General features: G+C 37.5%; 1 protein-coding gene and 1 non-coding gene across 2 annotated transcripts; both read right to left on the reverse strand.

Annotated features, from left to right (window-relative positions):
- Window positions 1-14,678: 14,678 nt before the first annotated feature.
- On the reverse strand, window positions 14,679-15,588 carry LOC128125844 (splicing factor U2af large subunit B-like). Its single transcript, XM_052765091.1, has 5 exons — window positions 15,422-15,588; window positions 15,269-15,344; window positions 15,016-15,104; window positions 14,817-14,880; window positions 14,679-14,732 (listed from the first exon to the last, which is right to left on the reverse strand). Exons 1-5 carry the CDS (start codon window positions 15,586-15,588, stop codon window positions 14,679-14,681), a joined length of 450 nt encoding a protein of 149 aa, XP_052621051.1.
- A 1,537-nt stretch (window positions 15,589-17,125) lies between these two features.
- LOC111878369 (uncharacterized) lies at window positions 17,126-19,617 on the reverse strand. Its single transcript, XR_008224626.1, has 3 exons — window positions 17,886-19,617; window positions 17,677-17,786; window positions 17,126-17,236 (listed from the first exon to the last, which is right to left on the reverse strand). It is a non-coding gene; the product is annotated as an uncharacterized LOC111878369 (transcript).
- Window positions 19,618-26,729: the final 7,112 nt, after the last annotated feature.

Below are 26,729 nucleotides of genomic sequence, written 5' to 3' on the forward strand. Positions count from 1 at the left end.
TCCATCAGCTCAATGATCCCCTCCTTGATCGAACTAAAGATAACCGACATCACATCAAGGATACCTCTCGTGATCTAGGACGTGATGAACTCGCATAACCCATCATCTACATGCTCGGATCATGCACCTGAGCCCGATCCTGACCCAAATCCTGAACCTCCCGCTCCATGTCACATGAACACCATTCTGAAAATAAAAATACAATTTTCAGGGTCACATATACTTTCTAGAGGTCTCACACACTTCCCAAGTTTCCTGGTTCCATCTAGGCCCACCTTGATTCGAGTATTGATCCTCTGCTTTCAGTAGTACAGGCCCATACTACCTTCCACATCTATCCGTACTTTCCTCAAGGATTGCTTCGACTTCACCAAGTCCCTTTTACCAATACCCTTTGCACTGACCTCATCCTAGGTGAAGAGCTTATTTGTGTTGCGTCATGGGCTTTTGGTATTGTATCCGGATTGGGCCTGTCCATCCATGATTATCTTGTAGGGTTATACTATATATATGCATGCATGTATGCATTATATGTTTACGACTTTTATTACGTTTAATCTTTGTAACTCTAAAACACCTCTACAGTCGAAGTTCTTAGTCAAGCTCTTCTGAGGCGTTGAAGCATTAATCATTCAACATATTCAAGCCATATTCATGTTTATATATAGGTTCTTATTTGTTTGCATGCATAGAATCAAACGATCCTGAAAGAACTTTGTTCTAACAATTGGTATCAGATTAGGAGACTGTGTGATCAATACATATTCTTTCTGTATTCAGAATTCCTTAGGGTTTCCGCTTTTATCGTATAAATAGAAGCCGTCTTCGTTGTTTTATACGACAACTCTGTTTAAATATAAAACCCTAATCTTAAGTTTACAGGTTTGATTCTTGAAACTCACCATGTCTCACGAAAATTCGCAAACAAATCCCATCAACATATCAAACAACATTAGATCCACTACCAGGATACCCATACTCTACACTCAAGAGTATGAAGTGTAGGCGCATCACTTTGAAGACTACGTGGTTGGATCTGAGGATAATGTCTATCTCATCTGGGAAGCCATCATACTCAGACCATTTGTTCATTCAGGAACAAACACAACAGTTAAGACTCAATAGGAATATAACAAGTTGGTGGCGGATGAACAGAAGATGCCATAGGATGAGAAAGACAAGCTACTGTGTAATGTGAAGGCCATGAGAATGATAAGATTCGCCTTGCAATCTGACACGTTTCGGTTAGTTAGTTCATGCACGACGGCCAAAGAAATCTGGGATAGGTTGAAAGAACTCTGTTCGACCGATGAAGATCTAGAACATTCCATTCAAACCTTGTTGTTGTCAGAATTTGGAGTTTTCGAACAGAAACCTTATGAGAAGCTCATACAGACTTTTGATCGGTTCAATCATCTCCTAAGTAAGATGATCAAGCATGGAATAGAGAGGAAGTTAATTGAGTATAAAGTAACTTTCATGAACGGGCTCAGACCGGAATGGATGGCTGTGGTTTCTACTGTAAAAGCGCATGAACAGTTTAAGTCTTACTCGCTAGCGAAACTTGTAGGAATAATTAAGTCCCATGAAAGTGCCGTAACCAAAGAAGCAAAAGTGGTTTCTGCTGTGGGATCATTGGCTCTTGTCTCAAAAGGAAAAAGTATTGCAAAAGAAGAAGAAGAGTCTGATTTTTGTCTGAGTGTGACCTTACAAGCGAGGAGTATGATATGATGGTCACCAATCCAAAGAAGTTTGCAAGGAGAAAATTTCATGTCAACAAGAACTGAAATTGGCAGGGAAGTAACAGCTCTAAAAAGGTGAAGGATGACGCGAAGATCTCTTCTCAAAAGGATGAAGATAAGAAGGAGAGCAAGCTTGCAGGAGACTCTGGATACGACTGCAATTACTGTCACGGCAAGAACCACTTTGCCAAAGATTGCATGCTAAGAAAAATGGCTGAGAAAAGAGATGGTGAAGATGATGAGGCATATTATATGCGTAAGCTGGAAGAAATCAAGAAAAAGAAGACAACCAACAATGCTAAAAGTATTATGAATGCTTTGATTGTGCAGGAGAATGCAAATGATGACGAGTTCGGTGACGTGGAAGTTTGGTCAACCAACTCTGAAGATGAAGAGGTGAGAAAGCCCACTCATGGAAAGGCTTATGTAGAAAAAGAAGTGGGTTCGGCTGGAAAGTGCTTGATTGTCTCAGCTAGTTCATCAACCAAAAGTGCTAGTGAGGAACCGAACCTAACTGAAAACAAATGTTTTGCAGCAAAGCCAGTGAGTGAGAAGATCAACGACTGCGATCGGTTGATCAAGAAGGTACAATCCATCCTTGAATCACTTATAGTTCCATTAACAAATTATGATGAAGAATTAAATGAATTAAAATTTAAATTTTCTAACTTAAGTGGTAGTCTCATGCAAAATCGCTTAGCGAATTCTAACCTAACTGACCAACTCAGCAGGGTATCTTCAAAGAGTGAGGAGAGAAGGATGTGGATTGAGTTGAAGGAGGCGGAGTTAATTAGAGCTAGGGATGAAAGTTTTTATTTGCAAAGAGACAATTTGAAGTTTTTAAAACAAAGAAATTTTTTTTGTTTAATTGTTAAGCGTTTATACACAAATATTGCTCAATTACATTTAAGCTGTGAGATAGGAAAGAAAATTCATAAGATGATTTTGCCTTCCTTGAATTTAAGGAAGATGAGATCATAGCAGAATGTGAATCAGAAGTGTCATCAGAAGAGACATCCATGTCTTACAAAATTGGACTGGACAAAATAGAAACCTTCATTGACTCTAAGGAACATAAATGTATGCTAAAAGATATTTTAGATGAAAATGATAAGTTGAAAATAAAGTAAGACACTATTCAAGCGTTTGACATGTCCAATATCATATTAACTTTAGAAAATAAAATGAACTTAGATAATACATCTGAATTTGATGAAGAAAGTGAGATGAGTGAAATCTCGGTAGAAGATGTTGTTGATTGCTCTGCGTTTATGAAGAGCGAAACCGAGAATGAGAAACCCCTCATTTCAGAAAATTCAGTTGAATTTGCTTGCATGTCAAAAGACAAGCCACAAAAACTCAAGGAAAAGGTTGTGGTTTATCAAAAGGTTCAGACTGTGCCGAATCAGGTTTATGCAGCTAAAGGAGTCACTATAAAAAAACGGCAGAATTAAGAGTCTTGGTGGAAAAAGACAATGCTGAAGGGTGCGAAGATTACTTCTGGTCTTCCCCTATTGACAATGCAGATGAAACCGTAGGCTTGTCTGTGCAAACTTCATGGAGGTTTAAAGGAAGATATGTTACTGAACCCATCAACAAACCCTCAAGCTTCGACAAACCTAGCACAAGTGGAACTAAAGAAATTCCTGAAGAACCAAAGGCATAACCAAAAGTTCCAGTCAAAACAACCAAAACTCAAAGAGAGAAGCCATTGGACAACTTCAATATACACAAATCACAGAAGGAGCTAGCTGAACAGAAACGCTTAAGAAATCAAAGATATGCAAAGAATCTGAATGAGCGAAAGAGTTACTGGCAATCCCAAAATCCCAACTATGTCCCACCTAAGAAAGTATCAACGGAAAAAGAAAAGGAAAAACTAAAGGAAAATTTCAGCCCAAGTTCCTACTATTCCAAGTCTCAGAACCGAAAGTCGAGTTTCGGTCCGAAAGTCACTCAGAACCGAAAGTCCACATTCGGTCCCCAGACTAGTTCTAAACCCAGCTTTGGTTCTAAATCCAGTTTTGGTCCCCGGTCAAGTTTCGGTTCCACCAAGTCCCAAAGCAAAGCATATTCTAGGGAAGACATCAAAGTAAAAGGAAAGATAACATCAGACTCTAATTTTCCTAATGAGAAATCATCAGCTAACCTTAGGAGACAAATGCCATCTAACAAACCAACTGATGCACTAAATTTTAAACAAGATAAAACTAAAATCAAGGTGTATACCATTAAAAGAAAAGATCAAACCACTTTAATAAAAAGAACATATTTTGTTGATATTTCCACTGCAATCCCTTTTTCTCTGAAAAACTCACCAGGACACAAGAGAATTTGGGTTCCTAAATCTGCTTGAATTTGTAGGTAATCAGTGACGAGCAGTTCCATGATGAATGATATATAGATAGTGGTTGTTCGTGTCACATGACAGGAAGGAAGGAAGAGCTGAGGGAGTTTCGGTCCCTGGAAGATGGTGGATGTGTAAAGTATGGAAATAAATCCTATGGAACAATCAAGGGATATGGTATGATAACAAATGGAGACTTCTCGATTCGAAAAGTGGCCTATGTAGAAGGATTGCAGCATAACCTCATCAGTGTGTCACAACTAGTCGTAGGAACAGGTCTGAAAGTGTCATTTAATGATGAGGGATCTGAGATAATTCAGAAACAATCAAAGAAGGTTTTGTTGAAATCTAAACGCAAAGGAGAAATGTATCCTTTAAATCTCAAACTCACACGGGGTAAACCAGCAATATGCTTGCTATCAAAGGCAAATACAGATGAAAGTTGTTTATGGCATCGAAGATTATCACACCTGAACTTCAAAGACATTAATAAATTAGTGCTTGGTGATCATGTACGAGGACTTCCTCTTCTCTAATTCAACAAGGAACATCTGTGTGCAGCCTGTGAGATGGGAAAACAAAGCAAAAAAGAGTCATCCTACTAGAATCAATACAAAGATTGTTGAAGCTCTTGAACTATTGCACATTGACTTGTGTGGACCTTCGGCTATCGAAAGCATCGGTGGTAGTAAGTACATACTTCTCATCGTAGATGATTTTTCACATCTCACCTGGGTTTTCTTTCTTATACAGAAATCAGAAGCAACTCCCAAGCTGAAGACATTTATTAAGCAGGTGGAAGTTCAACTGAAAAAGATGGTGAGAAATGTAAGAAGCGACAATGGGCTGGAGTTCAAGAATAAAGACTTTGAGGACATACTGGCTGATAAGGGGATAACTGACAACTCTTCGGCCCCGTATACACCACAACAGAATGGGATTGTTGAAAGGAGAAACCGTTCTTTATGTGTGGCCACCAGAACCGTGCTTAGTTTCGTTTTTCTTCTTTTATACTTCTGGGTTGATGCTGTTGCAACTGCATGTTACACTCAAAACCGATCCTTTCTTAACAAATGATTCTCAATCACTCCATATGAGATTTTAAATAATCGAAAGCCTAATGTCAAATTTTTCCATGTGTTCGGTTCAAGATGTTTCATCCTAAACTCCAAGGAGAACCGAAACAAGTTTGACGTTAAAGCTGATGAGGGGATATTTCTTGGTTATTAACTCTCCTCAAAAGCTTACAGAGTTTTGAATAAACAATCTAAACAGATTGAAGAAACTTATTACGTCACCTTTGATGACAATTACATGAAGAAAGTTCAAAGAAGCGAAAGTCACTTAGGGGAAATCTTTCCTAGATCAGGACTGTAACACCGTAAAAATTAAAACAATTTTTCACTTTTTAAAACCATATAAATTCATTCATAATCACTTTCAAAAAACAATGTATCAACATTATCTCATTACAAATCCCAAGATCAAATCATAATAAACTCCGCGTGTGTGTACGGATCATGCCGGCGCCTTCCCGTGATCATCACTGGTACCTGAAACACATAACACATAACACTATAAGCATAAATGCTTAGTGAGTTCCTCAAAATACAACTCTAACACATATTAGCCACTCAAGGCTATAACTCTGTTGACCCTCTGGTCAGTGTGTCTCAGTGGGACCCTCCAGTCCCAACTCTCTGTGGGCCTCTAGCCCTAACTCTACAGACCCAAAGGTCCTAACTCTATGGACCCACTAGTCCTAACTCTGAAAACTCTGAATCATGCATATCACATATCACAATAAATCTCAACATATAAATAGCATACAAATACACTGGCACATAACTCTAAAATACACTGTCACATAATTCTATTACCACTCTAGGTAAAGTATAGTGAGAAGACTCACCTCAAATGTCTCAGTAAATCTCTGACTCAGTAGAAATATGGTCTAGCCTCCGCCTAATCACATTAAGTAAATACTCTCATAAATATAACTCTCGAGACTAAACTCAACCCTCTCTTGGCACCCTTAGAAGGGTAAAAGACCATTCACCCCTTAAAGACCCTATTGTTGACCAAACCCTAAAAGTCAACAAAAGTCAACGGTCAAACTTTGACCCGACTCGTCGAGTGCCCTTGGGCGACTCTGCAAGTCTACACGTGTCCACTATCTCTCTAGTCTCACTTGACACGTCGAGTCTTTCCCTGCTCGACGAGTTACACCTGACATGAATCGCGGGGCCACCCCGACTCAACTCGTCGAGTCCTATTATGAACTCGGCGAGTTCCGCCTTGAACTCCAGTCCTCTATTTCTCTCTGACTCACCGAGTCATTCCCCCAACTCGGCAAGTTACCAACTGAGTGATTTATGGTAAACCTTAACCCTACTCGTCGAGTATGTTCTTAGGACTCGGCGACTTCATGCCATGCTCAAACTCAAATGACCTCCTAAGGTCAGATCTGTTCATCTAACCCATAGATATGGCCTCCTTAAGCAAGATAAACACGTAAAGTCTAGATCTTGATGCCCATGCAAAGACCTAATGGCTCGATTTGAAGAAATCGCCTCAATATGTCACCCTAAGCTCATATCTCCCAATGTCACTCATAAAGATCAAGGAGTTAAGGTCTCTGGACCTCTTTGGATCCAGATCCGAAGCCTCAACACAAGAAGGGACGAATTGCTCCACAATTCATACTCTAAAGGGGCTAGAAACCCTAATTCTCAAAGATTAACACCAAAACTGAAGAAGGATCGAATATATACCTCAATATGAAGTCCCTTGGCTCTGAAATCCACATAATAGCACCCTCTTTCAGTTCCCTCATGCCTTTGTCACCTTCTTCTTGCAAAAACACCCACACAAGAATCAAAAATGGCCTCTTCTTCCTCACAAACGCTCTAGATCTCTTAGGGTTTCACTCAGGGGTCTAGTAGCCGCAAATGGTGGCTATAAGCCCCTTTAAATAGGTCCCAAAACCCAGGAATTAGGGTTTCATTAAACAGCACGGACTCACCGAGTCCACTAGTCGACTCGCCGAGTCCGGTCATTAACCCCGATAGAATTCGCGATCCTACTCGGTGAGTCTAAGCGTCAACTCGCCGAGTCCCTCAAAAATCTCCAAAATAAATGAATAAATATTATACCTGGGAATCTGGATGTTACAAGGACAAGTCTCGGTTCCAATATCCAACTTGTTCGAAGAGTACATTCGGTTATTCGATGAACCGGAGAAAGCAGCACACTTAGAGGAGAAAGTAGCAGATAACAAAATTAATAATATCCAAAAGATCATTGATGATGCTGCAAAGGAAATGGAAAGTGAAATTCCGAAACCTGCAAGTGCTCAGTCCTCTGTTGACTCTCAAATCGACGACTCAACGTTCAAGGGGGAGAGTTCGTCCGCACCAAATGCAACTAATGTATCTTTCAAGGGGGAGAACTCTATACCGTCCCCATCTAATAAATGTACATTTGAGGGGGAGAATCCAACTCTCTCAGAGGAAGCAAACTTCGATGCTGCCACTGGTTACGCTTCGCCAGTCGAAGGGGAGAAAGAAAAGGCAACTGACGAAGGCGAGAGTGATCAATCAGAATTTGAAGAAGAAGTGAATGTTGAATTGGATCCGACTTATGACCCAAATTATCCTCCATTAGTGAAATGGACCAAGGATCATCCTAGAGAACAAATTATTGGTGAATCATCTGAGAAATTTCTTACTCGTTCTCTAATAAAAGCAAAACAAACTGCATTATTCTCTAAAGTTGATTTCTGTATGTTTAATTCATTCATCTCCAAAATCGAACCGAAAACAGTAAATGTTGCACTTGATCATTTTGATTGGGTTCAAGCAATGCAAGATGAGCTCCATGAGTTCGAACGTAACCAAGTTTGGAGGTTAATTCCCACACCAAAGGATGCTTCTATGGTCGGCTTGAAATGGGTCTTTAGAAACAAATTGAACAAAGAGGGGAACATCATTCGAAACAAGGCTCGGTTGGTGGTAAAAGGATATTGCCAAGAGGAAGGGATAGATTATGAGGAAACCTTTGCTCCTTTAGATAGGTTGTATTCAGTTAGAATCTTCCTAGCATACGTTGCGCATAAGAACTTTGAAGTTCTCCAAATGGACATCAAACGTGCTTTCTTGAATGGAGAACTAGAAGAAACAGTGTATGTTGAGCAACCTCCTGGGTTCATGAACGAGAAATATCCTGATCATTGCTATGTGTTGGATAAAGCGGTTTATGGTTTAAAACAAGCACCGAGAGCCTGATATGAAACCCTAACTCGTTTTCTAAAAATGTCAAAATTTAAGCAAGGTTCAGTTGACCTTACCTTCTTCCGAAATAAAGAAGGCGAACATCTAATGATAGTTCAAACTTATGTTGATGATATCATCTTCGGCTCTATGAATCCTAGCTTAACAGTTGAATTCAGAAAGTTGATGGAGACTAAATTTGAAATGAGCGCAATGGGTCCAATTAATTTTTTCCTTGGTTTAAATATTAGACAGGGTCCAGAAGGCATCTTTATCAACCAGGAGGCGTACACAAGGAACCTGTTAACAAAATTTGGCATGACAGGTGACTCAAAAGTAAAGGTTCCTATGGCATTTGGCACTAAGTTAGCACTGTCTCTGGAGAAACCTGCTGTTGACATTACGCGTAATCGACAAATGATAGGGTCCCTTATGTATCTAACAGCTAGTAGACTGGACATTATGTTTTCTGTTTGCTATTGTGCTAGGTTTCAAGCTAATCCAAGAGAACCTCACATGGTGGCTGTAAAGAACATCTTCTGTTATCTAAAGCGAACTTCATCTCTCGGTCTCGGGTATCCTGCCAAATCAAGATTCTTCATTCAAGCTTTTTCTGATGCTGATCTTGGAGGGTGTGGTCTAGACCGAAAGAGCACTACAGGTGGATGCCAATTTCTTGATGGAAAACTTGTTAGCTGGCAGTCCAGAAAGCAAACCTGTGTGTCTCTTTCAACCACAGAAGCCGAATACATAGTTGCAGCTTCTTGTACTTCACAGGTCATATGGATTCAAAGTCAATTGAGAGATTAGGGCTGGACATGAAGAAGACTCCTCTCTATTGTGACTCAGAAAGTGCAATAAGGATTTGTCACAATCCAGTGCAACATTCCAAAATTAAGCATATTGCACTTAGATATCATTTTATCAAGGATCATGTAGAAGATGGGAACGTGGAAGTGCATTTTGTTCGATCCTCTAATCAACTAGCTGACATATTTACCAAGGCCTTACCTGAAGCATGTTTTAATAAAATTTTACAAGGTCTGGGAATGATGGAAGCGGAGTCGGTACCAAATCCTCAAATCTTACACTAAAATTAGACAGACGAAATGGAGCGACCGCTCGGTCTATTTCGGCTCTATATTTTTTGGGAACCGAAATGAACTGAATGCTCGGTCTGTTTCAGCTCTGGAATTTTATGGAACCGAAATGAACCGAACACTCGGTCTATTTCGGCTCTGGAATTTTCTGGAACCGAAATGCACCGAACGCTCGGCCTATTTCGCTTCATTCTATTAAGAAAGGTTTCGATTGTATATTCTGTATTTTCTACAATTTATACTCTTTTAACCGTTTTCTGTTTTTTTTTTTTCAGAAAAATTAAAAATTCCAAAAATATTTTCTATTTCTGTTTTTATTCTTTTTCAGAAAACTTCCAAAATCCAAAAATATTTTCTCTTTTTGTTTTTATTATTTTTTTTAGGAAACCATATCATCAAAAATATTTTTCGTTTTGTTTGTTTGTGTGGTGTTTTTGTTTATTCTTACTTTAACTAGGTCACAAGAGTACCAGTACAACAACATTTGGAGCTAAGGCAGGTACGATTATTTCCATAAGAACTAGTTACGGGTCCCTAGAAGCATGTTGTTGCATGTTGACCAAAGCCTATATGACTTAGAGCAGGCCTTAATGATTCGATCTATACCTATTGTTTCTTCCCAATAAGGCTGTTAACATTAACTCGGTATAGAGCTACCTTACTCTTCTCATATGAGCTAAGAGTTTATCTACTTAGTCATGTTTTTATAGCAGAGGGTACTTTCGGTTCTTTAGCCACCTCCCTTATATTCTCCATCTACTTTCGGTTCATCAATGTAACCCTTGAGACTCTCGGTTCTTACCACTGAGGTTTATGGTTGCACAAAGTCTGTGTTTATGATCTTAGATACGTATACCACGTGCTGAGTGAAACCCAAAAATCCACACCAATGATGAATTGACGGTGACTTATCATACTCAACATCTTACTTGCTACCAACTGAAATCTTTTTTTTTTGCGAGGTCTTTTATGAATTTGTCTAACACCAAGGCTTTTCTTCCCAAAAAGATCCAATTTATTTTTCTTTTTGAGATTTCTATCAATTTTTTGTCATTATAAAATATATCCTACATACTTGTTCAACAGACCACATCAGTCTTAGAAGTACTTCTTCGAACACTCGGGCTTATATTAAGAATCGATGTTTGGTTGATGATAAGCCACATTAAGCCTATATCTTGAAAAGAAGCCTTTCATTGTTTCTCAACAAACACTTGCTCGTATTTTTCAGGAAACCACACAAGCACTTCAAGTCTATCTTGGCTTTGAAGGAAGCGATTCTTGTCCGGAATCTCCTGCTTTCTGTCTGATAATAAGACATCACTCACATCCCATACACACTTGCTTTAATTCTTTATCTTTTGTCACACTATTGCACGAAAATTTTATTTTCCAAAACTCTAGTTGCTATTGGTTCAAGTTTTGTTTAAACAGGGGCAATCATGTTTTTTGAAGTCACACTGAGTTTCAAGCGACGATTGATGATAAGACTTTGGCGCGTGTATTTGAACGGTCCCTATACGCACGCGTGCTGACGTATTCCTAGGAGCACCCAACCTGTCACATAGCACTTTTTCAGGAGACGTTTTTATGATCACGTCATTATCGTCACGATTTTTCTCTCTCCTGGCAACGGTATATAAAGGGTTTCGACGATTCTTTGTCTTTTACCAGCAACAAAGTTTCTCAACTGTAACGGCACTTTAAATTGTTCATCTTCCTTCTTTGATCAAAAATGGCGACTTCTTCTTCTGCACATGATCAGACTGCTTCTTCGAACTAAATCCGTTCCTGTATGATTCCTACATGTTACAAGTTGTTGAGTGTTTGAAGTATTCTCCGTTGGTTCTTGGCCTAACCCAATTTGAAGCTGTTCCCATGTCTCTCTTGTCCCAAGTCTACTCTTCTGCAACCTACGAAAAGAACAAAGAACGCATCTATTTTCAAATCCACTCCAAAAAGGCCTCTATTTCCAAAGGGAGGTTTTGTTCTTTACTGCATCTTGCTATGGATTCCTCCATCATCTCACCCGATTTCATCACTACTACACAGCTATTCTCGATGCTTTATGAAATGGGATATACAGATGTGCTGACCACCATTACAAAGGTCAAGAAGTCCTGTGTACCGTCTCAATGGAATGGGCTTCTTACTCTTCTTATTAAAAGCTTGGCGGAACGAAGTGCTGGATCTGATGGCACGAGCAAAGGATTTCTGACCATTCTCTATGGTCTTTACAACGGTCTAAATCTTGATTGTGGGTCCATAATTTGGTCTCAGGTTGTGCAGAGCCTCAATGCTTCCACTAGTCATTCCGAAATTTCTTGCAGAAGGTTCTGGACAATTATCACAAGGATGGCTATCGATACTCTGGACATTCCGGTGATGAAAGATGCCTTAATCGCGTCCATCGCTACGTTTCATACAAAGAAGATCATTCTTTTTGATCCAACTGAGTTTCCAAATTATGGCTCTATTTCGGAGACCATGTATTGAAGTGTCACAGCCGAAAGTAAAGTGATGGTTGATTACCGAAAACTTCCTCCAAAGGAGCCGAGCGTTCTATCTCCGGACCAACAGGCTGCCTTGGATGCAGTTGACAAGCTAAGCAACCGAGGAAAAAGGGTAACATTCAAGAAGGAGACAACAAAGGAGGATAAACCGAAGCCTTCAAAATCGAAGAAACGAAAGTCGGAGAAAGAGGCCTCTTCTAAGCCAAAGAAAATTAAGAAGATGGTGAAGAAATCCAAAACTCCAACTCCTCCTAGTTGTGACAATCAAGAAGATGATGAAGAAGAGGAAACTCATCAGGAATCTCCAAGAGGTAATACTCCACCAAGATCTCCTACTCCAACCGAATCTCCTTCTCATTAACTTCCAACCCCACCTCCATCACCGAAACCGAAAGTTACAGTTTTGGTTGTTACTACATCACCTCCAACAACCACTTTTCCACCACCACCAATTTCTTCTGTTTCTATTCCTACAACCACCTTACCAACTCCTATAATTTCCCAATCCACCACCACTACTATTCCTGAACCGACAGTAAGGGTCAACGTATCTGATACGGGGGCACCTACTGAAACCAAACCTCCAGTAATTACTAAACCTCCTTCTCCAACACACTCAACCGATTCCGGTGCCACTCTCGGTTGAGAGAATGATAAGTATGACTCTACATACTTCAGTCCATATCGGCTTCAATCTGAAGAAGACAATGATGCTCCTGTCGACCGCCAACATTTATAGAGCATTCATGAAAAGCTGGATCGTTTACTTGAAGATAGCAAGGCTTATAGTGGTGTGGTTCTTAAAGATTTCCTGGAGACTGCCATAGAACAATACACAACGTCTATTGATAAATCCACCGACACTACTAGAAAAACAGTCTTTTACGACGCTCATTGCGCGTCGTAAAAGGCTCAGACGACGCGCAAATGCGCGTCAAGGAAGGCCCTATCATAAAGAGAGACGACGCGCTTTTGTGCGTCGTCTATAGACGACGCGCATTTACGACGCTCATTTATGACGCGCAATTACGACGCGTGTTTACGACACGCAATGCGTATCAAGGAAGGCCCTGTCATAAAGGAAGACGACACGCATTCGCGTGTCGTAACCTTACGACGCGCGTGTTAATGACACGCAATGCATATCAAGAAAGCTCCTGTCAAGAAAGGCTGTGTCATAAATAAAGATGACACACATTTTTGCGTATCGTAAATTTAAATGTTTAAAAAAAATAAATTTATATATTTATTGATTTTTAAATTAAATTTGCATTTAATTTCTTATAATAGAAATAAAATACCATATACAAAAAATACAATCCATTGCATAATTGCACAAGTTATAATGTCATACAAAGAATCATTCAAATGTTAAACAAAAATTATACATTGCTAACATGTGTTATACATTCCTATAAAACTAACAAATAATCATACAACTCTGTTTCTTACTGGAAAGGAATGCCAAACATGATTACAAGTCTCCGTTAATCTTGATTACTCACCTGCTTAAGTAGAATGCTGTTGTTGAAAAGGTTACCTAGCAATAGAGAAAAACACAACACCTCTCCCACAATCACAACATCATTTACAGAAAAAGGGTTGTCAAATACTTTCATTAATACTTTCATTCAATCACAAAAATATTAAATAAAAGGGTGAAAAGAATAACTTACTTTTGATAAGTTGATCTCCCTTCGAGTAAACACAGCTAAAGCATTGAACAAGACCTTATTTCAAAATTTTGTAAATACACAAATCATGATACCTGATATTGGAATACACACTTTGAGACATGAATTAATACGAGTAGATTAACTTGATATTGGAATACACACTTTGAGACATGCACCATTCAGACCACCATCCAGACCTTCACCCAAACACATCACCAATGATATACAAAGACATGACCAAGGGTTGCATGATAACCAGATCTTCTTGAGCTTCTACTTTGTCTAATGATAAGGTGTTGTATATATATAACATATCAACATCCTCAAACTCATCAAAATCCTCCTACAGATGAAATGGTTTGTGGTGGTTTTACTGTTAGATGCTTTGTGAAAAGTGAAAACCACAAGATTCTTTTATCCTGAATTTGACAAGGTGGTATAATGGAGAGAACCTCAAAGAAACTATTGAGAAAATGTGAAAAGGAAAAAAGTATATGATGACCTGATTTCGTTCCACATAGTCACCAATGAAGTCCTTAACATCATTGACTTGTTCAGGGCTCAATTCATCATTATCCAACCTCGATTTGAGATTCCAGCTCAGACACCTAACCAATAATACGCATTGTCATATATAATGTCTAAATAGGTAACCAACGACTAAGACATGCTTGAGAGGGAAGAGTAAGAAGAAAGGAATACAAATGGAAAGATAAATGACCTTCTTACCCTTCGAAAAAGATTTGTTTAATAATATATTAATTGTTAACATATTAAATAAAAACAATAAAAAATAAAACAAAATAAAATAAAATAAAGTTCACCTTTTTGTTCAACAACTTCAATAAATTGATGAGCTTCTTCAAAGATCTGACTGATGTCTGCTTCTTCTTCATCATCTATATGTTCATGTTCATCATCACAACCCATTTTTTATTAAATAAAAAAGGAAAGATTAATTAATCACTTACAAAAAAGTTTTGATACTCAAACAAATCTGTCCGTTGAGATTCAGCCTGCCCGATTTCATTAGAACACAAACACAATCTGGACAAGAATTACTCTCACTGCCCTCAAAAAACCCTGAAGTGAATAAAATGTTCCATAAATAATAATAATAATAATAATAATAATTAATTATAATAATAATAATAAACTCTGTAGTACCTGCATAGCTATATGTTGTTGAGCTTGGGCCATAATGGTCTCCTGTTCAGATTTCATCTGCCCGCTGCAGTAAAATAAAGAGCACCAAAAACATCAGATTTATCATAAACTTGTTCATAATAATAACGCCCACATGGATTGAGAAAAATTTAAATTAATAATAATAATAATAATAATAAAGGATATTTTAAATAAAAACCTGATGGTTGCACGTCTGACTGTGAGTGTTTTATCCCCTATTTTTAAGCCATTAAGTGCAGCACAGGCAATGTCTGTGGCTGCTTGATCCTGAAAATAACTCCCAAATATTTTATATTTATTGGAAGAAAGAATAACTAAAAATAACGCCCTTTTTTTAAATTAACTTAGGACAAGGTGCAAAAATGTTTAAAAACTGAGAATATTTACAGATTCATATTGTTTAATTTAAAGACAAAAAGGGTGATAATTACCACATAGACACATAAACCATATCCTTTAGAGTTTCCAGTATCTCTATCCTTCACAAGATCAAACCCACGCAGCGGTCTGAATCAATAAAATTCCTTAAACTTTCATTTTGTAAAAATATTTAAAAAAAATCATAAAATTATAAAACTACATACCCAAAGGATTCTAGCAGCTCTCTTATCTGTACCTCAGTAAAGTAATACGGTAAACCCCCAACAAATATACGATCAGGTCCTTCAGCTCCACCAATACCACTAATTACACCAAAAAAAATCAGATTCACAATAACAAAGAGGGGCAAAAACGTCTTTTTGACTCTCATTTACCCAGGGGTAAGCCCAGCAGTAGCTAAATTATAGTTTTGACTCTGATGTATATGTTATTTAGTTATAACTAGCTTAGATCTATTCGTAAGTGAGATTAAAGATCCTTACATTTGTCTCCAAATGATCAACTTGTTTCTCAGAATCTGAACTAGTAGTTGTTATTCTTGGAGTTGGATCTGATGACACATCATATTTGGGCTTACCTCTGTAAGCAGAACTAGTAGTTCCTTCTTCCTGTTATGTAAATGTTATCCAACAAAGGAAGGAGTGACAAAGAATGTCAATAATAAATAGGGAAAATTTCATTTATATCCTTACAAACTTCAAATATTACTTCGATATCCTTACAAAATTGAAAATTACATATATATCATTCTCAAACTATAAAACTCACATTTATATCCAGATTTATAATTTAATTTGGATTATTTATTTAAAATTCAAAATTCCATATGAGTTTACTAAAATACCCTCCCAAAATTAATCATATTATACCAAATACATGAGATCAGTGCAACGTTACAATTGATATAACCTCTTAGAGTCTTGATACTATAAGCACACTTGCATATGAAGGCACCAATTTTGGGGTATTGCCGTATTGTTCCATGGATGTCGATACTTGAAAGGTCCATGAAACTCATGTCTAGCCAAATTGACCTGCATTTGTTGTGCTTTTTTATATTACTGTGCTTAGTGGTTTTTTATACTATGACTAGGATTTTTTCTTGTAATATGGATCTTATGAAAAGGATCTATTTTGAATTTTTTTTTTTAATTTTGGATTTAGTATTTATACAAGAGCAGGTACGTAGCAGGTAAATTCTTCAAGTTTTGAAAATTTTGGTTGAAGTTTTTGTAGTACAGTAGTACTGCTTGGAACGCTTGATCCCATGATCATTAGGTCAATGTGTTTATCTCATCTTTTGTGCTTCTTTATTATTATTATTATTATTATTTTTTGTATTTGATTTGAGTTGTTTGTTTTGATTTACATATAGAAAAGAAGCAAAAGTCACTGTCTAAAGTTCTTAAAAGGTATAATTTACCTATTCGTTTGTTCCCTAAATATGCAAAAAAAAAATAAGAATAAAAAAAATGTTAGATGAAGGGAAAAAAAGCTAACAGTGAATATGTCTTCAAATTGTGAAGTGAGTTACATAGACTAATCTATTTTGAGGTTTTCAACGAGTGTTACAGGTTATATTCAGAATGGAAAAGTAATATAGCATGAACTCAAAACTAAAGCGATTAGGAGAATGAGACATGTATCACGCCTAATCTTTAATTTTTGATTTAACGTAGGTAGGGTATTTTGGTAAACTTATATGGTATTTTGTATTTTAGATAATTTTTTTAATATAAATTGATATAATCCAAATTAAATTATAAGTTTGGATATAAATGTAAATTTTATTGTTTGAGAATGATATATATGTAATTTTTAAATTTATAAGGATATTGAAGTAATATTTAAAGTTTGTAAGGATATATATGAAATTCTCCCTAATAAATATGGTGAAACAACAGTTACCTGTGACAAAAAGATCAGTAACTCCTTGAATTCTAGCATGGTGTGGCCTCCTGGAATGGAATCAGGATTCAAAGCGAGATTCCCATGATATTTCAACCCAACCACTGCTCCTGGAAAACAGTGATCACTTGCATTCAAAGTCGTATCTATAACTTGATAACGAGACAATTGCGTGAGAATACGGTTATATTTATGGGCAAACCAAGGCTGGTAATCGGTAACCATGAGATGTACACTAGATCCAAAATGGCGAGCTGTGATGAAAAGTGGGATCACAATTTCGTTGATTTCATGGAATAGGTTTCCAATTAGGCCAAATGAGAATACGATAACAGGGACGTTGTGGGTATAATTACAATTTACAGGTGTTGTCGTTTTCATCTTCTGTAAAACTACATGAACAGGTGTGATTCCAAATAGAAAACAAATTGACCACAAGATTCAGAAAAAACTCATTTAAGAAACCAGCTGGAATATGAGTCCAACCGTATCATAGAAAAGAACATTGTCCAAACAAAGTTATAAATTTAATGAGTTTTAAGATGGATACCTGTGAGCGAGATATAAAATCATAGATATCCAAGACATTGAGCAGCTACCAATTCCCTTATATCATGTTCTTTGTAATCCCTAATATCATCACACGTTCAAACCCCCTCCCTTAAAAATCACATTTGGAATTCTTGGTGAATAGTAAATTTAAATAAAATATAGAAAACTTTATAGAATGGGGTAGAGAAACAAAAAGCATATGTCTACCCGTTTCTTTTGGTGTGTGGGATACGAGAACTTGTATGAGAGTTTATACTCCATAAATCCCATGGAAATCAGGCTTTCAATAGAATTTGAGACCCATCCCCTTCGGCCATATTTACAAAAGAGAAAACATCAAAAGTGGGGGCGATTTCAACAAACAACAAACAAAACCTGCAATTTCAAAAAGAAAATTATATATAAGAAAGATAGAAAACCGAAGGAAACAGTGGTATGGGGAACCTCTCATGGGCATACTGGATTTATCGTTAAACCCATTAACAAGCACTTTGATGTCTCCATCTTTGGCGCTGTCAAACCTTCCACCACAATATTTAGGGTTTTGACTTAGGGAGAATATGTGGACGGTGGTCAATGATGATGTTACGATGCCTCATCATTTTTCCTTTCTTCTTCCTTAGTAGATGGTATCATCAGAATCATCGTTTTAAACATGCCGACTAGGTCATATTTAGGGGTTTTTTCGGAATTGAAAATGTGTTTCTGCTGTAACGCAATAGAAAGGGATTCAAAAAGGAGGAAAAAAGGAATAGACAAAAAATCAAAGACAGGTGTCTGTGAAATCAAGATTTAGGGGTGTGATGGCGCATTGAGATTAAGGAATGAGTTGTCACGTCGGTTTGTATGACCCGATCGACGCCGACTTGTACTCAATGGAGATGAAATCAAAAAGATGAAGTCTTCTGAATCTGAACCACTCCTTTTGCCTCTCAATTTGATCTCCAGCGCCTGCTCATTTTCCTTCTATCTTTATCTTCCGCCTCTTTCTTCTCTTCTCTTTCTCTCTTTTAGAACTCCTCTTTTCCCTTCTCCACCGATGTGGATGAGTCTAGTTGCTTTTGTGCCGCCTCGTGGTAGATTCATCACCGCTTTCAAAAGAAGAGATCACAACCCTTCTTCTCCCTTCTCCTCACAACCCCTTGACAACCTTCGAACGCAACCTCACCTGGAAATCGAAAAAAATAATAAGAAGAAGAAGGGATTTGATCGAACCAGAGGAAGAAAAGAGGGAGAAAGAGGAATAATAGGCACATCTTTTCTTTCTTTCTTTTTTCTTTTCACTCTCAAACTCTGGCTGTAAATAGGAAAGCACGTGAGATATTGAGAGAATAGACACAAGAGAGATAGATATATTGATTCAGGTACGGTTGAGAGGTAAGAACATATAATCATTTGAACAAGAAGGAATTTGGATGGGTGAGGGTGGGGACGAGGCAAACTTGTTTCCTGTGAGATCCAGAGCACAAAAGCCCTAGTTCTTCCAATTTTGGGATGGTGTGTCTTTAACGTCTCAGAGGGAGAAAATGGTGGATAAAAGAGGATAGTTGACATCGTTGACCACTGTATGCCTGCCAAGCTCCAAAAATACGAAAGGGGGGAAGAGTTGCAGCTGCATAATAAGGTCTAGGGTTTACAGAGAAAAGGAGAAGAAAAGAGTGAAGCTTGTCGGCTGGTGGAGAGGATGAATTCGTTATTCCTTCCCGAACAGAAACAACTTGACTAAGAACGAAACCTTCAAATGAGGTCTAGGGTTTACATGGAATCCCTAAAAGATGGATGAAATGCAAGGTTTTTAATTTTTTAGGATTTCATTTCCCCCCTGCTATTAAAAATGATGGAACGCGCGCTTCCACTAAAATTTATAAAGCGACATCCTTAGATGACACACATGTGCCCTCCGTGTTTTTGATTTTTTTCATTAAGACAATAATCTAAGGGCACGCAGTAATGCGTGACCTAAATGCTTAAATTTTTTGAAGAGACAACACCATTTTAAGGTCACTCCCTTTTGCGTAACATAAATCACTGAGTGTCGTAGATTGGGTGTCGTAAAAGGCTATTTTTCTAGTAGCGCGATGCAATCAAAGAGTCTGCTTCTACTTGCAGAAAAGCCTCTGCCGATGTTGTTGATGTTGTCTATACTACACAGATATTCTTGGATTCTCTTAAAGGGCATGCTGATACGAATGCCACCAAAGTGCGAGCCTCAGTGGAATCTCTTTCCAAGTCACTACAGGAAGAACAAACGAAGTTTGATGCTGTTCGTTCCTCCATCCAAGCCAAAAATACCTCTCTTATCAGTTCAGTTTCCTCTCGGCTGGACTCACTTCATGCAGATATTGCAAAAGAGAGTGCTTTAAAAGAAGACATTGCTCGCCAAGCCTCTACCATTGAAGTTCAGAAAGTTCAACTTGCTCAAGCCGAAAAGGAGATTGCTTTATTAAAGACCGAGAGAGTTGTGTTTAGAAGTTGTGCAGGAGATGTAAAGGACCTGTTGACCAATCTCCTTGGTGCTCATGATCCTATTCTCACTCTCACCATTAGAAATCATCTTACAACCAAAATGCTTCCTGCCCTTGCAATGCTTCACGAAATGAAGGGTGTTTCTGAAAGGTTCCTACCTCCGAAACAAGGGGGAGAAGGTACTCGTGTTGATCAACCGAGAGTGACTGTGAAAACAGATACAGAAACTATACACCTAGAAGTCATAGTCTCAACCGAACTGAAGGATAATGTACCTTCAGGTTCTGGTCCAAGTGAAAAGCATAAGGAGACCACTGATGATAGTGATAGTGATGTTGGTGAAACGATTGCTGATGTTCTCAAGAGAAAGAAAAGAGATAGAGAGTTATATGAGAATTTGAAAATTACAAAGGAGAGGGAAAGGAGAAACAATGAAGAAGAAGAAGCCTTGAATTGTAAGAAGGCCTCGTTTCCTGAATGGACAAGAGAGGCACTAGTCAATCAAGCAATAGAATGTCCAAGTGTTTATTGGTTGGAACCGATTGCTTCTTTTGACTGTGATAACTCCAAGGACTCGCAGTTCGACATGCCGATACCAAGAAAAGCATTCATATTTCATTGCTTTGAATCGACTGCTGAGGTTCCTTTTCCTCATCCGAAGGTTGATCGAGAGCTTATTGACTTTTATTTGAAGTATGGTCAACCTCAGTACCTAACATGGAGTGCACAGAAAATTATAATTTTCAAGGTATTGAAACCGACACCTGCTGGAAAGTTTGTGAATGTGCATTTCAAAATCACTCGAGGGTCTGCAAATTCAGTATCAATGATTTCTTTAGCAGATCTTCCTAATCTCAATCCCCATGATTGGATTTTGCTATACAACATTCTGCTCACTAATCCGACAGAATATAAGCCGATTCTGGAACATTTAAAGAGAATGTTGGCCTCCTATATCTATGAAGTTGCAACTATGGATCAGGGGATAGCAAAGTTTATGAACAAGAAGCCAACAGTCAAGCCTACACCAAAGCCAGGGGATGTGAACAAGATGAAGATGGGCCAAATAGATTCAACACATCTCACTGTGATGTTTACTAAAGGTGAAGCTCACAGATTTTTGTTTGCTCTGGTAGATAAACACTTATTTTCTACTGACTGCTTGGAGCACATCATCAACTTAATACATCGGTGCAAGCAGAATTCAGAGGCTGACAAGAAGAATTTTACAGACATGCTTCGGTGGTACATTACGTTTCGCTATCATCTTTTGGCCATTATTCCGAAGCTATTTAAAATGATCAAGAAGTCTTCTACTGCTCAACCAAGGTAGACTTTTGGTCCGATTGACGCAAATAGGGTGATTGTAGAGCTTATCTGTGTTGCGTCATGGGCTTTTTGTATTGTATCCGGATTGGGTCTGTCTATCCGTGATTATCTTGTAGGGTTATACTATATATATATATATATATATATATATATATATGTATGGATTATATGTTTACGACTTTTATTACGTTTAATATTTGTAACCCTAAAACACCTCTACAGTCGAAGTTCTTAGTCGAGCTCTTCTAAGGCATTGAAGCATTAATCATTCAACAAATTCAAGCCATATTCGTGTTTATATTTACGTTCTTATTTATTTGCATGAATAGAATCAAACGATCCTGAAAGAACTTTGTTCTAACACTAGGCTTCCCTAGGGCACTCTCCGACCTACTCTTCGCCATTAGCTGCACTAGGAGTCCCCACCACCTCCGCCTAACTAGCTTGCGGATATTGTTACATATCCGTTACTTAGTTAGTTGATGTTGGCCAGAACTCCCATAGCACAAAGCAAGCAACATTCGTTCATTGAGTAACCAAACCAGGCATAACCTACAAAGGCCATCCTACTACTGACTAAACAGTCCAAGCATACAGCTCATACAACAGGCATATAAGGCATCCTTCCTAGACCCTTAGCCCTAACTAGCATGCAATTCTCAGAATCATATATCAGGCACACAAGGCATCGTCCTAGATCCTTAGTCCTATTCTAGCATGCAGTTCTCTGAATCAAAACCATATAACATATCATAGCAAGTATGGGTATCTTGGGGAAAACTTACGTGAGCTCGGTCGGTCGCATGCATCACACACCTCGTCTTTCTTAAAATCCCTTAACTTATATTTTAGAAAACCATTTTCCTTGTAAAAATCTTTTAGTCCCTTGGTCTGAGTCCAGACACCCCCGAGGGTGTGTCCGAATCCCTCAAACCAGGGCTCTGATACTAACTTGTAACATCCCAAAATTCAAGCCCGAAAATTTCATTTTTAAATTAAGTAAAACATAAGTTATATCACCAGAACATTGCCAATAAAGAAAATCGTAAAGTCATGTCTCAAAATCCATATCATCAGTATAATAAATATCAGAGTACAATCTCAGAAAGTCCGATGCGGAATCATGTATGTGTGTGTGTGATGCGATGCTACGCCGCCGGCTACTTCCCCTTAGACGAAGAGGTACCTGAAACCAAAACTGAAACTGTAAGCACAAAGCTTAGTGAGTTCCCCCATCATACCACATACCATATAATATAGTCGGTATCTTTCAACCCGTAACTTCCATTGGTATCTTTCAACCGGTAACCATCATCGGTATCTTTCAACCGATAACTACCATCGGTATCTTTCAACCGGTAACTGGGGACTATTCCACCCTTACCGCTAGCATATAATAACAAGATATAAACATACAATCAAGCATATCCGGGTACTGACCTATCCTTCGGTCCTAAGGACCGCTATCAAGGAAACTAATCCCTACTATACACATAACATATCATACATATATATCTCATGACCAAAGCACATAACCATACCAAGATAATTATCACAAAGACAATCATCTTCTAGTTACCCCTTTTTGCTGGGCCGACATTGTGGCCTTAGACCCACCCCTACTGGAAGGTAACTCACCTCAATGTCGTGCAGTGTTTGAACTATCCTCGGCATACAAGTCGACTCCCTTCGACTCCTCGATCCCCACACGACAACCTTCAAGTGATTACACAGAACGTGCAACCCTAACCAGGGTTAGTTCAAGTCCATTCAAAGTCAACATTGGGTTGAACTGACTCACCGAGTTGGCCTACCAACTCATCGAGTCCATGCTTCTCTAATCTGACACCAACCACGAATTAAATCGTCAGTCTAGCAAGAACTCGACGGGTTCTCCTTCAACCATAACATCGAGACCATCTTCATCCGACTCGCTGAGTTCCTTCTTGAACTCGTCGAGTTCATCTCCTACATAAGAACTTGTTCAGTCTATGACTCACCGAGTTGTATGAACAACTCGTCGAGTCCATCTTCAAAGATTGGGAGATTGCTATGGACTCGCCAAGTCTGCTCAATCCACTCGTCGAGTCCCATGAGTCCAGGTCCCTTTTTGTGTCTAACCCACCAAGGGACTCCCTTCCTAACAACTGTCCCATTCACAAAAAGGATTTGGTGTCCAATGCTCACCGACTCGTTGAGTTCCAGGAACAAATCGTCGAGTTCAGTCTTAACCATTTCTATACATTCGATTTCAAAGGGATTTAACACACTAAAACCATAGATCTGGCCTCCTAATGTCCATTTTACACGTAAAGTTCCAAGCTTGATGCACATGCATGGGGTTTTAAGCTCCAAAAGTCCATAAAAGTGCACTACAATGTGCATGGGGCTCTCATGGCCCTAAAGTTGGCATCTTTATCCCATGAGACCCCTCCAATAAGTCAGATCTGAAGGCTAGATTCCATATAACACTCCTAAAATCCGAAAATGGCTTGAAAAGCCCTAAATGCACCCAAGATCTACCATCTAAAGATGAACAACCAAATGGAAGGCCAAAGCAGGGGCATTTTACCTTGATTAAGCTGAAAATGGAAGGAGATTTCTGGATCCACAAGCCCCAAGTCGAATTCCCAAGTTCCTTTCCTTCCTTCCAAGCTTCACAAGTCAACAAAAGCACCAAAATGGCCTTAACACACACACAAACGGCTAGGGTTTCGATATGCAGCTCTTGGGGAGTGTTAGGGACAAGGGTGGCTGAGTTAAGGTGTTTATATAGGGTGCAAACCCTCAAATTTAGGGTTTCACTTATCCAGCACCTACTCGCCGAGTCAGTCACCTGACTCATCGGGTCAATCATTTAAGATGTCCACGGGTCATGACCCTACTCGACGAGTTGATCATCCAACTCGTCGAGTCCCAGAGAAAAACACAAGATACTTGAATGAAAAGGCATACCAGGCAACAGGAGTTACATTTCTAGTCTGATCAAACTTCGCTGATAAATTCCCCAATACATGTGTCACTGCCCTGCGAAAAGAGTTATCTGATCACTGCCCATTACGGCTTTCCACTGATCTCGCTGATTTTGGGCCCAAGCCATTCCGATTCTTTATTGGTTGGATGCAAAGAGCTTCAATACGGTTGTAGACAATGCTTTGCAATGTTTCAGGGGATATGGTACCCCTGATTTATATCTGGCTGCCAGACTCAAGCATCTCAAAGAATGCTTGAAGAAACGGAGACTCGTCTCATTCTCAAAAGAAAAAATAGAGTTAGATCAGATAAAAAAGCTTGTTGACTCGTCGGATATGGCAGCTGAATCAAGAATCTTGACGTCTGTAGAGATGAATCAACGCAAGGATGGGAATCAAAAAATTATTGAGTTGGAGAAATGGGCAGCCCTCAATCTCAAACAAAAATCACATATTCAATGGACAGTTGATGGGGATGAGAATACCCGTTTCTTTCGCGGTCATGTGAACAATAAGAGCAGGAAAAATACCATATATGGCCTAACAATCAATGGTTGTTGGTCGACAGATGTGCAAGAAATTATGGGTGAAACATTTAGATCATTTGAACAAAAATTCAAGGGACGATGGCCCGAAAGGCCTAAACTAATCGGTGAAGCATTTAGATTATTTGAACAAAAATTCAGTCCGCGTATGTGACGTTTTTATTATTATTATTATTATTATTATTATTATTATTATTATTATTATTTATAACCAAAACTACAATAACCAACTAATTATAATTTTAACTATAAACTAATATTTATGTGACATTTTTTTAATTGTATACATACTATATTATCAGCAAGTATATGAACATAAATGTTTATTCAATTATATTTGAAAATTAATATAACGATACATATATTTATTATTAATCTTTAATTTTTTTAGTCTAATATTGGTCTGCTATTTATATTTTCATGTTTTTTATATGCTTTTTGATAGGCTTCAGTCTAAATATATTATAAATAAATGATAATTACCTATTTATGTTTGATTGAATTATAGAATAAAATAATGCTAGCTACTTGTATAAATATGTATAAGAATAATCATTATAATATTTGTAACTATTTATGTTTGATTGAATTATAGAATAAAATAATGTTAGTTACTTGTATAAGAATAATCATTATAATATTTGTAACTTTTTAACGAAATAACGGTAATGACTTCTATGCTTAGATATCCAGTTGTATTCGATCGATTTAACTTTTAGCAATTTACGTGGTAATTGTTAATTTTTACTTTACAGGGGCATTTAAATATTATTATTCATTTAATTTTTGACTTTTCTTATTATTATTAAAAAAATCGGTTTTTTAATATTTAAATTTAAAAAAAGTTTTTGAAATTAACTAGCAAATTTTATGACTTCAATTATATTTAAATTATAATTATAAATTTTTTAAATCAAAACAAAGCCTACTTTAACCCAAAATACCAATACATCTATATTTTGAACACAAAACTACAACTACTATTCTTTTTAACCAAAAATAAAAATATATTTATTTTTAAACAAAAACTACCACATATTTTCATTTTAAATAAATTTGTTTTTACTTGAAATAACCCGTTGAAAAAAACTTAATCGCCCACGAAAACTATTTGCTGAAAATAACGTTTCGGCACCGCTGCATCGCGCGGGTATCCTGGTAGTGTATATATATATATATATATATATATATATATATATATATATATATATATATATATATATATATATATATATATATATATATATATATATATAAACTAATTTACGGTTGGGTTTGTAAAATATAAGAATATCCATTAATATATAAATATAAAATGGGCTACATTTAAGCTATTTGATGATTACAATATCCATTAATAATTCAAGTGACCTTTTTTATAATAATAAGCTTAAGTTTATGGTTATGAGATGTAATCAGGGGTGAAACCAAGAATTTAAAATAAGGAAGCTTACATGTAATAAGATAGTCAAATATATTTTATATTCAAGCAATGTACATAACAGAGTCAGTAAATTTGAAACTAAATCGAAAAAGAAAAATTCATCTAAATAGAAGTTATATAGATATCTAAAGAATCAATCTTCAAAAGGTGTCAAATGATCATAAGCACATATTCATAGTTAGGTTGTTGACAGTAGCGGACGCATAACGTTTTGATAGGGGTGACACTAAAAAAAATTTCTGAAATAATCTAAATTAGTAGTGGCACTCGTATTTAAGTCGGTGCACCCAATAGA

Source organism: Lactuca sativa, chromosome 6 (assembly GCF_002870075.4).
Source record: "Lactuca sativa cultivar Salinas chromosome 6, Lsat_Salinas_v11, whole genome shotgun sequence".
NCBI lineage: Eukaryota > Viridiplantae > Streptophyta > Magnoliopsida > Asterales > Asteraceae > Lactuca > Lactuca sativa.

Coding starts and splice junctions, on each gene's coding strand:
- LOC128125844 (XM_052765091.1), bottom strand. CDS start 15,588: ATGAGAGTCAAAAAGACGTTTTTGCCCCTCTTTGTTATTGTGAATCTG. Junction 15,345..15,421: donor GAGCTGCTAGAATCCTTTGG/GTATGTAGTTTT, acceptor TTATTGATTCAG/ACCGCTGCGTGGGTTTGATC. Junction 15,105..15,268: donor ATGGTTTATGTGTCTATGTG/GTAATTATCACC, acceptor AGTTATTTTCAG/GATCAAGCAGCCACAGACAT.